This window comes from Prinia subflava, chromosome 8, assembly GCF_021018805.1.
Source record: "Prinia subflava isolate CZ2003 ecotype Zambia chromosome 8, Cam_Psub_1.2, whole genome shotgun sequence".
Lineage (NCBI taxonomy): Eukaryota > Metazoa > Chordata > Aves > Passeriformes > Cisticolidae > Prinia > Prinia subflava.
This window is the reverse complement of record NC_086254.1, coordinates 8,580,452-8,593,193: the sequence shown is the minus strand read 5'-3', so window position 1 is coordinate 8,593,193 and position 12,742 is coordinate 8,580,452. Positions and strand designations below refer to the sequence as shown.

Below are 12,742 nucleotides of genomic sequence, written 5' to 3'. Positions count from 1 at the left end.
TCACTTGGATGCTCGGGCTGGGAAATACCGAGCACACGCTTTGTCCCGGGGTTTTCCCTGCAGGGATTTTCTCCTCTTCCTGGGCCCTTTCCCACCCCCCAGGAATGCCCCGGCCTCTCCTCATCTCCCCCAGCCCCAGCTCAGCTTTCCTGGCGTGGCCTGAGCTCAGTCCCAGCTCAGGGCTCCCAGTTCAGGCCCCCGCGCTGTCCACGAGGGTTAAATCCCTTTTGCAGCCCCGTGGGGAATTAAGGGCGCTCAGCAGCACGGGGACAGCGACAGGGCACAGGGACAGGTACAGGGCATGGGGACAGGTACAGGGCATGGGGACAGGACACGGGGACAGGACACAGGGACAGGCACAGGGCACAGGGACAGAGCACGGGGACAGGCACAGGGCATGGGAACAGGGACAGGCACAGGGCATGGGAACAGGTACAGGGCATGGGGACAGGGACAGGGCATGGGGACAGGGACAGGGACAGGGCATGGGGACAGGGCACGGGGACAGGGCCAGGACACGGGGACAGGCACAGGGCACAGGGACAGAGCACGGGGACAGGCACAGGGCACAGGGACAGCAACAGGGCACGGGGATAGGGATAGACACAGGGCACGGGGACAGGGCACAGGGACAGGGCCCTGCCACCTCCAGCAGCGGGATCAGCAGGGCTCCATCAGCCCATCCCAAAATCCCAGACCAGGCGCTGCCTCCCGCCGGCTGTGCCCGTGCCCTGTGCCCGTACCCTGTGCCGTACCCGAGGGGGAGCAGCAGGAATTGCTGCTGCCATCCCCTGGAGCAGCTCTGGGTCTCAGGGATTTGCACACAATAAAACAGAAACCTGCACCAGCAGCTTTAGTACTGGAAAATTTTATTTTCTCAAATGAGCACCAACACATATTGTAAATATGACAAACAATACGCCTCCCTCTAATACTGAAGAACTATATACAATGTACAAATACATGAAAAGGTGAAAACCAATTATTTGAAAACAAACAATTGCATTTATGACAGAAGCAAATGACCTGAAAGAATATGCCAAAAAAAAAAATTTAAAATAAGATCAAAGAAATAAAAGTATACACAATTTGTAAACACAAGAGCATCCATAGACAGGCTGGTATTGGAAATATTGTCCTTAGTTTTGTCAGTGGGGAAAGCATTCCCATGTCCTTAGGAAGAACAAAACAAAGGATACACACAGTTGTAACGATGAGAACAGCTTATTTGTGGTTGTACCTTACACAATGCCATTCTGCTTGCATTTATATATGTTGATTTTATTTTTATTTTTTCTGAATTCAAGATGATTTTGTTTCCCCTCTTCCGCTTGTTCTTTCTCACCAGGATTTCTGCAGCAAATCCCTGTCTAACCTGATTGTTTCTGAGCCCTGAGGCCTCTCCCGTGGTGGGAAGAGCTCCTTCCCACTGAGCTGAGCTTGGTTTGGTGTCCCCTCTTCATCCCAAAACTGCTTCCCGTGGAAGCCCCTCCCAGAGCAGGGGAGTGCAGTGAAATGCTTGATTCACACTCTCACAGAGCAGTCAGAAAAACGCATGCACAGAAAATCCTCACTTGATCACGAGAACAACAGGATTTATTTCGCAGGGTTTGTTTTGTTCCTCTGTGGTTTGAGGTCGCGTGCACCAAACCCAGAGAATTAAAGAACCTGCACCAGTTCCTGCACAGCTCCTTGCTCAGCAAAACAGTCCCGTGGTTTGTGCTGTTGGTCCACTTTGGGATAAACAAGAGACCAAATGAAATAAAAACAAAGAAAGGGGGAGATTATAGACAGAAAGGAGAACAAAATAAATGAACTTTACTGCCAAGAGAGGTAAACTTTTACTCTAATTTGTTATGTAGCAGCCTGGTTAAAAAAAAATAAAATAAACAACAACAACAAAAAAATCCTCCCCTCAAAAATAAAAGCAGGATCCAAAGATTTGTGGTTTAGGTTAAAATCGAGTTCAAAGCTCCATCCTCCATCCCTGCTGCCCCCAGCAACAGCGAATCCGAGGCTGCAGCTCCTGTCCAATCCCAGCTCCTACAGCAGCTCCAGATCCACCTCACTCCAGCCAATACAAGAGAAAATTCCAGGCCTGGGTTCCACAGCCCAAGGCAAGTGGGAGCCCCAAGGGAAGGCAGAGGAGCTGGAGCCCTCCCCAGCCCCTCCCAGCCCAAATTCCCCTCCTGGGGGCTCCTGCCCCGACCCAGCCACGGCTCTGCCAGCTGGGAGTGCCCCCTCCTGCCACATCCACTGGGATCCACTTCAGAGGACATCAATGATGAGTTTTGTTTCCCTTTAAACATATTTTTCAACAAATACAGAAGGAAACAGGATCATCATAAAACAACGACAGCAAAAAAAAAAGTGCTCTCAGGGAGGGGCTCTGAGAAAACAGCACCAAATATATTATTTCTTTAAAAAAAAATTAAATATTATTTACAAAAGTATATTTCACAAGATAACGTCTGGGGGTTATTTTTTCTGCTTTGTATATATATATATTATCATCTGAATATTTCTTACAGGGGTCAGGATTTCACACCAGACAATCCACCAAAGCGAAAAAACAATTTCAAACTTACTCAAGTCTGAGCTTTGGGGTAGAGGGGGGGATGTAAACTCAAGGGTGCTCACAGCTGCCCAGACACGAGGCTGGACACCAAAAAAAGGAGGAAAACTCGCTGCTGTCCATGTTTTCCTGAGGATGCTGCCCATGGAAAGCAGCTTCCATGAAAAGAAAGAAGCTCCACTTCTCCTGGGAAAAGGCCCCACCTGGCTCAGCTCAGCAGGGAAGTTCTTTGGTTATCTCTGGGTGTGTCACTGTCCCTGTGCTGCGGTGGCAGCCACCAGCACAGACCCCAAATCCTGCCAGCCCCCAGCTGGGGCTCCTCCTGCTCACTGGGCACACACAGGAGCTGCACAAGCCCCTTTCTGCTCCTCCACCCCTGCAGGAGTCACAGGCACTCCCCAGGGATCCCCGGGGTGCTGGGGACGGGCACAGCCACACTCTGGGCTCCCATCAGGGCCAGGCTCCCAGCAAGAGACTGATGGGACAAAACTGATTAAGAGCAGATTAAGACCTCGCCCTATTCAAGCTTGGACTGGTTGCCACTAAAAGCCCAACACCTGTGACCAGTAAAAACCAGCCAGGGCTGCTGGGGCATTGTCCTTTTTTGTCCAAATGAATGGATAAAAACATTTCCTCTCTGGAGCTGGGATTTCTCAGAGCAGTTCTCTGCACAGCCCTGCCTTTCACATCGCTTTTTGATCAGCAGTCTCTCCAAACACCAACATCAAACCACGAGCCCTGCGTGCTCCTCTCGACCTCACAGGGTTGGGGATGATCCCTCACCTCTCCCAGCTCCATTAAAGGCTCTGTGAGACTAAAGAGCTCTTTGAAGAACAGGAATTACTTCCCACTAGTCAAAACCCAATAAATTGCCATGGATCCTCAATGAAAGCACAGGGAAATGGCACCAGGTCAGTGCCAGAGTCCACAAGACAGCAGGTGCTGTGGAATTTTTGATTTTCACTGGATTTGTCACCGGAGGGAATGATGGAAGCAGAGACAATCCAAAACAAAAGCTGAAGCAATTGTTACACAGCCAGAGCAGAAGGGTGAGGGCAGAAGCCACCTCTGGACGGGTTGGTCACAAACTCCATCCCCTGCAGGAGCCCGGCCAACTCCACCTCATTCCTCCAAGGCTGTCAAGAACAGAGCTTTGAGAGAGAGAAACACAACCTTTGCTTCGCCAGGTTTGGGTTTCAGCACGAGGCTCCAGCACTGAATTCCACCCTGATCCTTCAGGAGAGTCTCTATTCACATTTCCTGCCAGCTGAACAGCAAAGGGCTCTTCCCCAGCCCCCTGGAATCTCTCAGGGCTGGGGGCCACTGACAGCAGCTTACAGCTGCAAAGCTTCTGTTTCATAAGGAGTCACAATACTCTTTCCTTCTGGATTAAGAAAGATTTCCCCCCATGGATTAACCTACTTGAAAGAATTCTGCCAACAAAAAGAAAAACTCACTCGGGGAGGGATGAAACGACCTCAGCTCCTTATCCTGGGTTGTGCACCAGACACTGCTGCAGCGCACAGCTCTGGCTGTTCTGGCCTAACACAGTTCCCCTCTCTCACCCTGCCCCTTCCCCACCATCCACCTCGGGAAGGTGCTCAGGGATCACCACGGAAAAATCCAAACGGGAAGGACTCATTGTCCTTTGCAGTTCTGACACCCACATCTTCCCCTGCAGGCAGAGATCATTCCAGGGTGGTGGGGAGATGTTTAATTTCTTTTTTTTATTTCCCATTCTCCTGCAGTGGCCTTCTGGGAGTGGGAACAGGGGGAACCATTTGGGGAGGATACCTGGAAATATCCACCTGTGCAGCACAACCCCAGAACTCGGCTCCCTCCTCGCCCCATTTCTGTGCCAGGCTCCCCCACTGGAGCCTGGGATTCAAGGAAAAGGTTCTGTAACAGCATTTTCCTCCTTGCACTTGTGAAAGGTTGGTAAAACACCGCCAAGGGTGCTCAGGGGAGGCCAGGAAATCCGGGGGTACCCTCTGTCACTGTTTGTCCCCATCCTCCTCTAGGAATTGCCTCCTCCTTGCCTCACACGTGCCTTTTTTCACCCCGCCACATTTTCTGAGCTGCAGCTCCAGCCTCCCTGTGCCTGCAGTGGTTTTCTCCTCCTCTCTGAAGGGCTCAGGGGTCAGGATTTGGTTTGTCCGGCCGTGAGGACGCTCCCCACGGCCTCCCTACCCTGAACCAGCGACAAAAAGGAGAGGCAGGGAATCTCTCCAGCCTCCAGGTGCTGCCCCCTCAAACAACGAGTCCATAAATAGCAAACAAAACACAGATTGTGGGGGGAACTGGTTCTGCCTGGGGCTCAGCCAGCTCGGGCTGAGGCTCCGCCGATGGATTTGGAGAAAACGCAGCCGTGAGGTAACTTCTGTCCTTTTAGACAGGGAGATATTTCTCTGTCCTTTTTAGACAAGTAGATATTTCTCTATCCATTTACACAAGTAGACATTTCTCTGTCCGTTTAGACAAGTAGGTATTTCTCTGTCCACTTAGACAAGGAGATGGTTTCAAGCCTTGCTTAACCAGGACTGAAAGGAGAAGCCCAGCGTCACCTTCTGATGGTTCCCCACTCCCCCACCCCTCTCCCACCTTCTCCTGCCCAAACCTCGGGGTCTTCCTCCCACACCCGGGGAGGTGCCAGGAGAGCCCAGGTCGGGCTGGATCGAGCACTGGGCACGTGGAATGGCTGTCGGGCATTCGGAGCATTCTCTGAGCCAACGCCAGAACAGAGAGAGAAGCAGCCAGGGTCAACTCACAAACAGATACAAAGCAAAGAGACAGAGAGACAGAAATTTAGAGGCCAGTCACCAATAAAGATGGAGAAGGGTGTGAAGATGCTCCCGGATTGCAGAGCCTCTAAATGCATGGAACCAAGCGTTCAGTCACTCTCTCACTCTTGGATATAATGTTCGGTTGGATGGCATTCTCTTACACGCTGCTAGGGCTGGGCTCCTCCACTCAATCCCAGCCATTATCCTTGATCATGTGAGCTAGTTCAATGATGTATTTGCCTTCTTTATACTTCTGGCTGCTTTCAAAAGCGTGTTCCTGAAATGGGAGGAGGAAGAGTGAGATTGAGGTGGTATTGGGATGTAAATCGTGTCACAGAACAGATCTGGGAGTGCTGGGAGTCTCAGCCTTGCCCACAGAGAAAATATCAACTGCAGGTTTTCCTGTTGGCTCTCAGGAAAAGTATGAGGGGGAAAAAATCTTAAATCTTGCTTCTGGAACTTTAAATCCTGATTCTGGAACTTTAAATCCTGATTCTGGAACTTTAAATCCTGCTTCTGGAACCTTAAATCCTGCTTCTGGAACCTTAAATTCTGATTCTGGAATCTCAGATCTTGCTTATGGAACTTTAAATCCTGGTTCTGGAATTTTAAACCCTACTTCTGGAATCTTAAACCGTGCCTCTAGAATCTTAAACTCAGCTTCTGGAATCTTAAATCCTGCTTCTGGCTGTCTTTACATGCTGGGAGGAAGGAATTGGCAGCATGGAAGGTGCAGATTTCTGTAGGCCAATGGCAACTTCTCCTAGAACCAGGATTTAGGGGTCATTGGTGGTAAAATCCAGCTCTCTCCAAGGTGGTTTGGGAATTTATTGAAGTTTGTTAGAAATGAAGTGGTTCTCTCACTGGGAATGGGATGGATTATGGTGAATTTAAGGTGGAAATGGAGTCCCAGGAGAAGACCCCACTCTGAACAGATCTGTGCCTGCAGCTGTGGAGGCACAAAGGAACCTCTGGGATCCCCAATATCCCTGAACATGGATTCCTACCTCATCCTCTTTTGATACTTATGCAGAAATTAGGATGTAACATTGGATTTTATTGGAAGGTAATTGAATTTTTGAAGAGCAAATGGATAAACTCATGTTCAGCAGCATTTCCAGTGGGAGGGACACAGGATTGATGGAGGATTCTACTATTCTGCTAACATCTACCAGAATAATAGAAAAAAGACAGTGTGAACCACAGGACTGAAATTATCCTAATTTATGTTAAATGTCACTGAGGGGCACCCACCAAAACCAGGTGTAAATTCTTAGTTAAAAAAACTACATTAAAGCTGATTCTCCAAATGCAACACACACAAAGCAGGAGGAAAACAGATGATTACAGACAAAAACCTGCATTTTGTGCTCCCAAAATGATCTTTCCACCCCCTCAGCTGGAGCAAAGCTGCCCAGGGGGCAAAGCCAGGGACACAAATACTCACATATTTCCAGCCCAGCGTGGTTTTGCAGTTTTCACAGTAAATATCTGCCACGGCGTGCAGTCCTGTTAATAACACCCGCTCCTCTGCAGGGCCACAGCCCACGTTAACTCTGGGACAAAGCACAGATGTCCCCATTAGTGCCTTGCCACATCAAGGTGCTCCAATAAAGCTGACAATGATTTCATTGCAGTGTTTGAAAACACGAGCAGGAGGTTGGGAGTTTCCCAGCTGTGCCCTGAACAAAGCTCTCTCCCAGTTCCAGAGCAGAATGAAAAGGTAAAATGGGATTTTTGTGCAACTGAAAAACTCAATGAAAGCTTTGAGCAGGAGATTAATAACACTCTAGTCATTTGTGCTAATTAGGCATTTGAGAAAGATTTTCATTCTCAAATTGCTAAAATGGTGCTTTTACTTTCCCAAATGGAAAGTTGAAAAATGTGACTGAAATCAGCAGTTCTGCTGAAAGACTGACCAGCAGTGACCTCCCCAAAACTATTTCCAATCACTGGGAAAATGACACACTTTTTATGAAGTGCATATTTAGACATCATCTATCTCCACATTTACAAAACCCTGGCTCTTTGGTCCAACTACATCCTGGGAGAGGAGAGTGACTCAGCCATTAGCTCTGATTTCTCAGCCTGATGACGAAAAAAATCACCTTTTCCTTGCTGCTTATCTGAAACCTCAACACGACTCAAACGTGAATCAGGGGCTATTTCTGCCTCTTTCTCCAACCATTTTCAGGAAGCTCCCAAGTCCCAGGCAGAGGTTTTTTGAAGGGAACTATTTTTTTTTCCCCTTTTTCAGGAGGGTTTTGTTAAATCTGCCCGAGCGACGCGGCGCGCGCGGGGTACTCACACGGAGTTGAAGAGGTACGCTCGTCCTTGGCTGCCCTGGAAGGACTGGAAGGAAAGAAAACAAAGCTCAGTTGGCTGCTTGAGAGGAAAGAGGCAACTCCAGCTCCAACAGCTGCCCTCTTCACAGGACACACCTGGAATTTGCAGTGTTTTCATACAGGCCCAAGGTGCTGCTCCAGAGCTGAGTTTTCTCTTTTATGTCCCACCAAAATCTCCTTTCACTCTTTTGGTGTTTATGAACTTCACACCAATCCTCAGCCTCACCTGAAGGCTGCCAAAAGTTGGTCAGAATCTCTGTCCAAACTGCATTTACACATGAATTTGCCTTGGGAATTGCACAGGCAGGTGCTGAACTGAGCTGAGGGGTTGGGATCTGCCTGTGCCAGGAGCTGGGCACACAAACACAAACACAGCTCCAGCTTGAGGTGTGTGCAAGCCTCAGATTCCCTCTGGGGCCTGGGAGATCTTCAGGACTGGGGTTAAACCCAGCAGGAGATGGAGATGAACACAGACAGAAGAACCACAGAGCAGCTAAACCACCCCAGATAATCCAGGCACATCCTCTGTGCCCATTTCCTCAGGATCTGAGAGGGAAGGCAGAGGTTTGGAGGGAGCAGGACACTGCAGGCAGAGCCCTGTGTGCCACCTCTGTGGCATCACCCTGTGGCTGACAGGCACCAAGTGCCACCTGCATTTTTAATGCACTCTGACAGGCACACACTGAATTAAACATTTGGTGCTTGTGAGCGAGAGCTGGGCTGTCTGTACACAGGTTACCTTGTGGGACACCTCAGGGAATGTCTGCAGCGAGGGGCAGGGGCTGGGGAAGGCAAAAAGCAGCTTTTCTGCACCATTTAATCCTTTGCTTTGCACCTCACCAGGAACCTTGGAATGCTGAGTGGTTTTCTTAAATCCTCAGCTGATTTCAGACCAAAAACCCTTAAAAGGGAGGGACGGAATTTTGAGGGAAAAGAGAAACATTCACGTTTTACCTCCGGGCCCTCTAACAATGGTGATTTCTTTGGTTAACAACAACCCCACATCACATACAACAATCTCTGGGGATCCCTGCCCTCCTTGGGTTGTCCCCTTCCATCAATTCCTGCCTGGTGCAGAGGCACTCAAAGCCCTGACAGATCCTTGGGAAGATCCCCAATTGCAAAAGGATCCTTCCCACAGAGCACGGGCACCTCAGAGGGCAAAAATGCCCCGGGGCACCCGGGCAGGGAGCCACGGCCAGCAGTGCCAGCTGCCTGTGAGGTCTGCACGGCAGCAAGGGCTCTGCCAGCTATGAAATCCCTGCCTGGCACGGAATTCCTGGCTCCTGGAGGGATAACTGCTCTTCAGAGGAGTCTGAAGCCCAATATTAGTTGCCACCCAGGGCACAGAAGAGCCAGAGGGGATGCCCGAGGCACCCTGCCCGAGGGTGCCAGGGATATCTCTGACTCAGACAAAAGCAGTGCCCTGAGGAACTTTCCTGGGGAGGAATTAAATAGGACACATGGTTCAAGCGTGTTTGTGTAATTGCATTTATTAGAGAAGCTTCTTCTAATCCCTCTGCAGCACTCCAGCTCGGAGTTCCTGCTGCTGTCATAGCCCACACCAAACCAGCCTGGCTGCCCCCAAACACACCCTGCACCACCCCAGGGACCTGGGGGCAAAGTGGGAACACAAATGACAATTCCCTGGCCAGAAAGGAGGGGCCAGGCCACACCTGGGCACTGCCTGTGCCTGCTGCAGGACTGGGATGAAACACAAAACCCCACAGCAACGTGTGTGCCACCAGAGCGAAATGAAAGCAGATGAAACTTTCTCACCATCCAGTCCTTCCCAGTAAATACTTCTCTGTAAACACCAAAGTGACTGAGCTTGCCAATAACAGCAACGATGGGAGCAGAGTTTTTATTGGTACAGAAATAGGATTTTCTGTTCCTGCTCTACAAAGGTCTGTCTTTAATAAACAACAAACGCAGCCCCACCAGCTGTGCTGGGGCTCACTGGACACTGTGGCACTCCCAGGGACAGGAGCATCCTTCCAGAGGTGCCTGCCCTTCCTCCCAGCTCAAACCACTGCTTGAGGGTATCTAAGGGTGGTCACTGGAAAAAAAAAATCACATTATTTATCCCCTGCCCAAGCAGAAGTTTTCAACAAACCATGGCTCAGCTTTCAGTGCTGTCTCAGTAGTCACCCTCCAGCCAGCAAAGGATTTGGCAAAACACATAAAAAGAAGGGAGAGAAGTCTGGTAACCACAAGTTCCCCAGTGCATTTGACTCTCCCAGACTAAACTGGCTGTGTCTTTACAAAGGTGGCACAGGCAGCTTTTATCTGGGTGTTGTAACCTGAGCATTTCCTGGAGATGTTCCTGCTCTTCTGGCATGCCAGAAAAAACTGGCATATGCTGTAATGAGAACTACAAAATCAGAAAAAACCCCAGGTATATTTATACACAAGCAGATGCTCTTGTGTTTGTTTTTGTTGCTTTGTTTGTTTTTTTAAGAGACACGCAAAGATTTCCACAGCACACTTGATTTTCACTGAAGTGACAGCCAGCAGCCAGACCTACTTTCTGTGCTCTGCATTTTTTCTGTGCAGATTTTCCTGATACACTTTCAAAGGTGCATTTCAATCCCCCTCCCACAGAAATCCAGACTCCCTGAAGTAACAGCTCCTGGCATCACTTTCCAGCTGAAAGAAATGGAAAGGATCTTTCTGTTGTTGTTTCCTACTGGAAGCCCAAGCACATATTTTCCCTTGCACTGCCAGTGCTCGGTGTCTGGCTGGAAACACATCTGGATGTGCCAGCAGCACAGCCCTCCCTCCCCAGCCTGTCTGAGCCCTCCAAAAATCAGCCTGAGCTGTTGGGATTGGAGCTCACAACAGCTCATTCCTCCTGCCCCTCAGCTCAGGAGCCCTCCCCACTCCTGGGTGCTCAGGAGAGGCATCCCAAAGCTGCAGGGCCCGAGGAATGCTGGCTGGAGTGTCCAGGTGGGCAGCCACGAGCCCGGAGTCAGCAGTTTGGAGCGATCCTCTCCCTCCTCGTGGCAGCAGCTCCATGTTGAGATGCTTTGGCAGCTGCTCTGCTTTAAGAAGCTCCTGCCACCCAATTTGCAGCCACTGCAGGCCCCCTCAGCTGTGCTGATCCTGAATTAGAGCTGTGAAATCGGTGTTTTAAAAAACAGATGTTTTGCAGGGGTGGGTTTGAGGGAAATGGCTTTTCCCTCTTTACCCTGCTAGGCAGTTAAAGAACAATCCCAGGGAGTGCTTTGTGGTCAGTGTGGGGCACACACAAGCCCTGGCAGCGGGGAGTTCTCTAAAGGTGCTGGCAGAGGGCAGAGCTGCGGCTCTGGTGAGAGGCTGGGGCTGCAGAGAGGCACTGGGGGTTTCACAGGTGCAGCTGCACCCACATCCAGCTCCTCTGGGTGCACCTGGCATGGGCCCAGCCTGCAGGACCACGAATCCTGCTCCATTCAGCAGCCACGACCTTGGGAGCTGTTTGGGTAAATCCATTTGTTCTACTGGGTAAATCCATTTGTTATGTTCTGCTCTCAGCCCCAAGTGCTGATCCCGCAGCTCTGAGCGTGGCTCAGGGAAGGGCTCTGCCTCTCCACCACTCCTGCCTGCCCCCTGTTCCACCTCCAGACCTTTGCTCTGGCACATTCCCCTCTCTGCTGGCTGCTGGAGACACAGGAGGGAATCCTGAAATTCCATCAGAGATGCCAGGGAAAGGCACAAACTCTGAAAATGCCATCCTGCTTCCCCCTGCACCTACAGCTCCTCACTCACAGCACAGCCCACTCAGCAGTTCCACTCTCTGAACAGAGGACAGGATTAACACCCCAAGTCTTTGTGATGGTGTTTGACAATGGGCTGAACACAAAAAGAGCTGCTGGAATCATCTGGAAAAAGAGGAAGCAGTTGCCAGGGCTAAATGGCTCCACAGTGATGCTTGTTCCCTGCAGACTGCAGCAGAGAAAACCCCCACGTACCCACATCCAGCTGGCAGCCTTTGAACAATCCAATAAAACAGAAATGAAAAGGCAACGGGTCCCAAAGAGGTCCAGGAGGGAAAGGGAACAGCGTGTGCCCCTTCATGCTCTGCTCCTGAAATAATTCCCACTGCAGGAATGCAAATGGGGCTCTCAGGCTGTGGCACATCCTGGGCAGTGTCAGCACAAACCAGGATTTTCCAAAAGGGAAACATTCCCTGTGATATCCCCACGGGGCAGGGATGTTACAAACCCCTGGGCACTGAATCTGTGCCTGAGAAATCCACAGCAGGAGCTCTCCAGAGAGGTCTGGGATCACTGATTTCCCAGCTCCTGGGTCTGAGTTACTGCAGCCACAGCACAGCACTGACTGTCAGATTTATCTGTTCCCACTGCTGATTTAACCCTTAACCATTCAAGGATGAGGTGTCCTCATAAAATACAGCTTGAACAGGGAGAGCAGACCTTTAAGGAAGATAAAATGTGTCAATATAACCTGACACGAGTCTGAGTACCAAGGTGTGCCCCAAAGCCCAGGTTTCCTTGTGCTCACACACTGAATCCCAATCCCCACCTGCTGCTTTCTAACATCCCACACAAAGCTCGGCCTTCCTGGCACCTTTCAAGCCCGATTTGATTTAATTTGATTAAAAAATGAGCCCCAGAATGTGTCTCCACACACAGAGGAGTCACTTTGAGAGTTTTCTCAGGGAGAAAACTGTAAAATAAACCCTCTGACAATCCCCGCTGCAGATTGCAGGCTCTGCCCAGCACCAGCCATCCCACCCATCCCCTCACACCACACTCCAGCGTTTCCCAGGGGAGCAGGAGTTCAATTCTTTATCCCTGTACCCACACAGCCTGCAGAGACTCCTCAGGGTTCATTAATTCCACCTTGCTCTCCCTCACACAAGGGCCAGGCCACCATCAGATTAAACAGATTCAATTTTGCTCCGATTACACCAGACACGGAGCCACGTCAGGGGAACAGGTTCCATTATTCCACCTCGTGCACAGATGTGACCTTACCCAGCTCCAGCTGCATTCCTGGGTTTTAATTGAGTTTTACCACGGGTCCTTAATGCTATT

General features: G+C 50.2%; 1 protein-coding gene across 1 annotated transcript in view; it reads right to left on the bottom strand.

Annotated features, from left to right (window-relative positions):
* Window positions 1–852: 852 nt before the first annotated feature.
* YPEL2 (yippee like 2) overlaps window positions 853–12,742 on the bottom strand; it is a 32,172-nt gene continuing 20,282 nt past the window's right edge. Inside the window, exons 3-5 of the mRNA XM_063402808.1 lie at window positions 7,667–7,710; window positions 6,806–6,914; window positions 853–5,635 (exon numbers count right to left, since the gene is read on the bottom strand). Of these exons, the coding sequence (XP_063258878.1) occupies window positions 5,546–5,635; window positions 6,806–6,914; window positions 7,667–7,710 (243 nt within the window). The 3' untranslated portion in view covers window positions 853–5,545. The remainder of the gene's footprint in view (window positions 5,636–6,805; window positions 6,915–7,666; window positions 7,711–12,742) is intronic.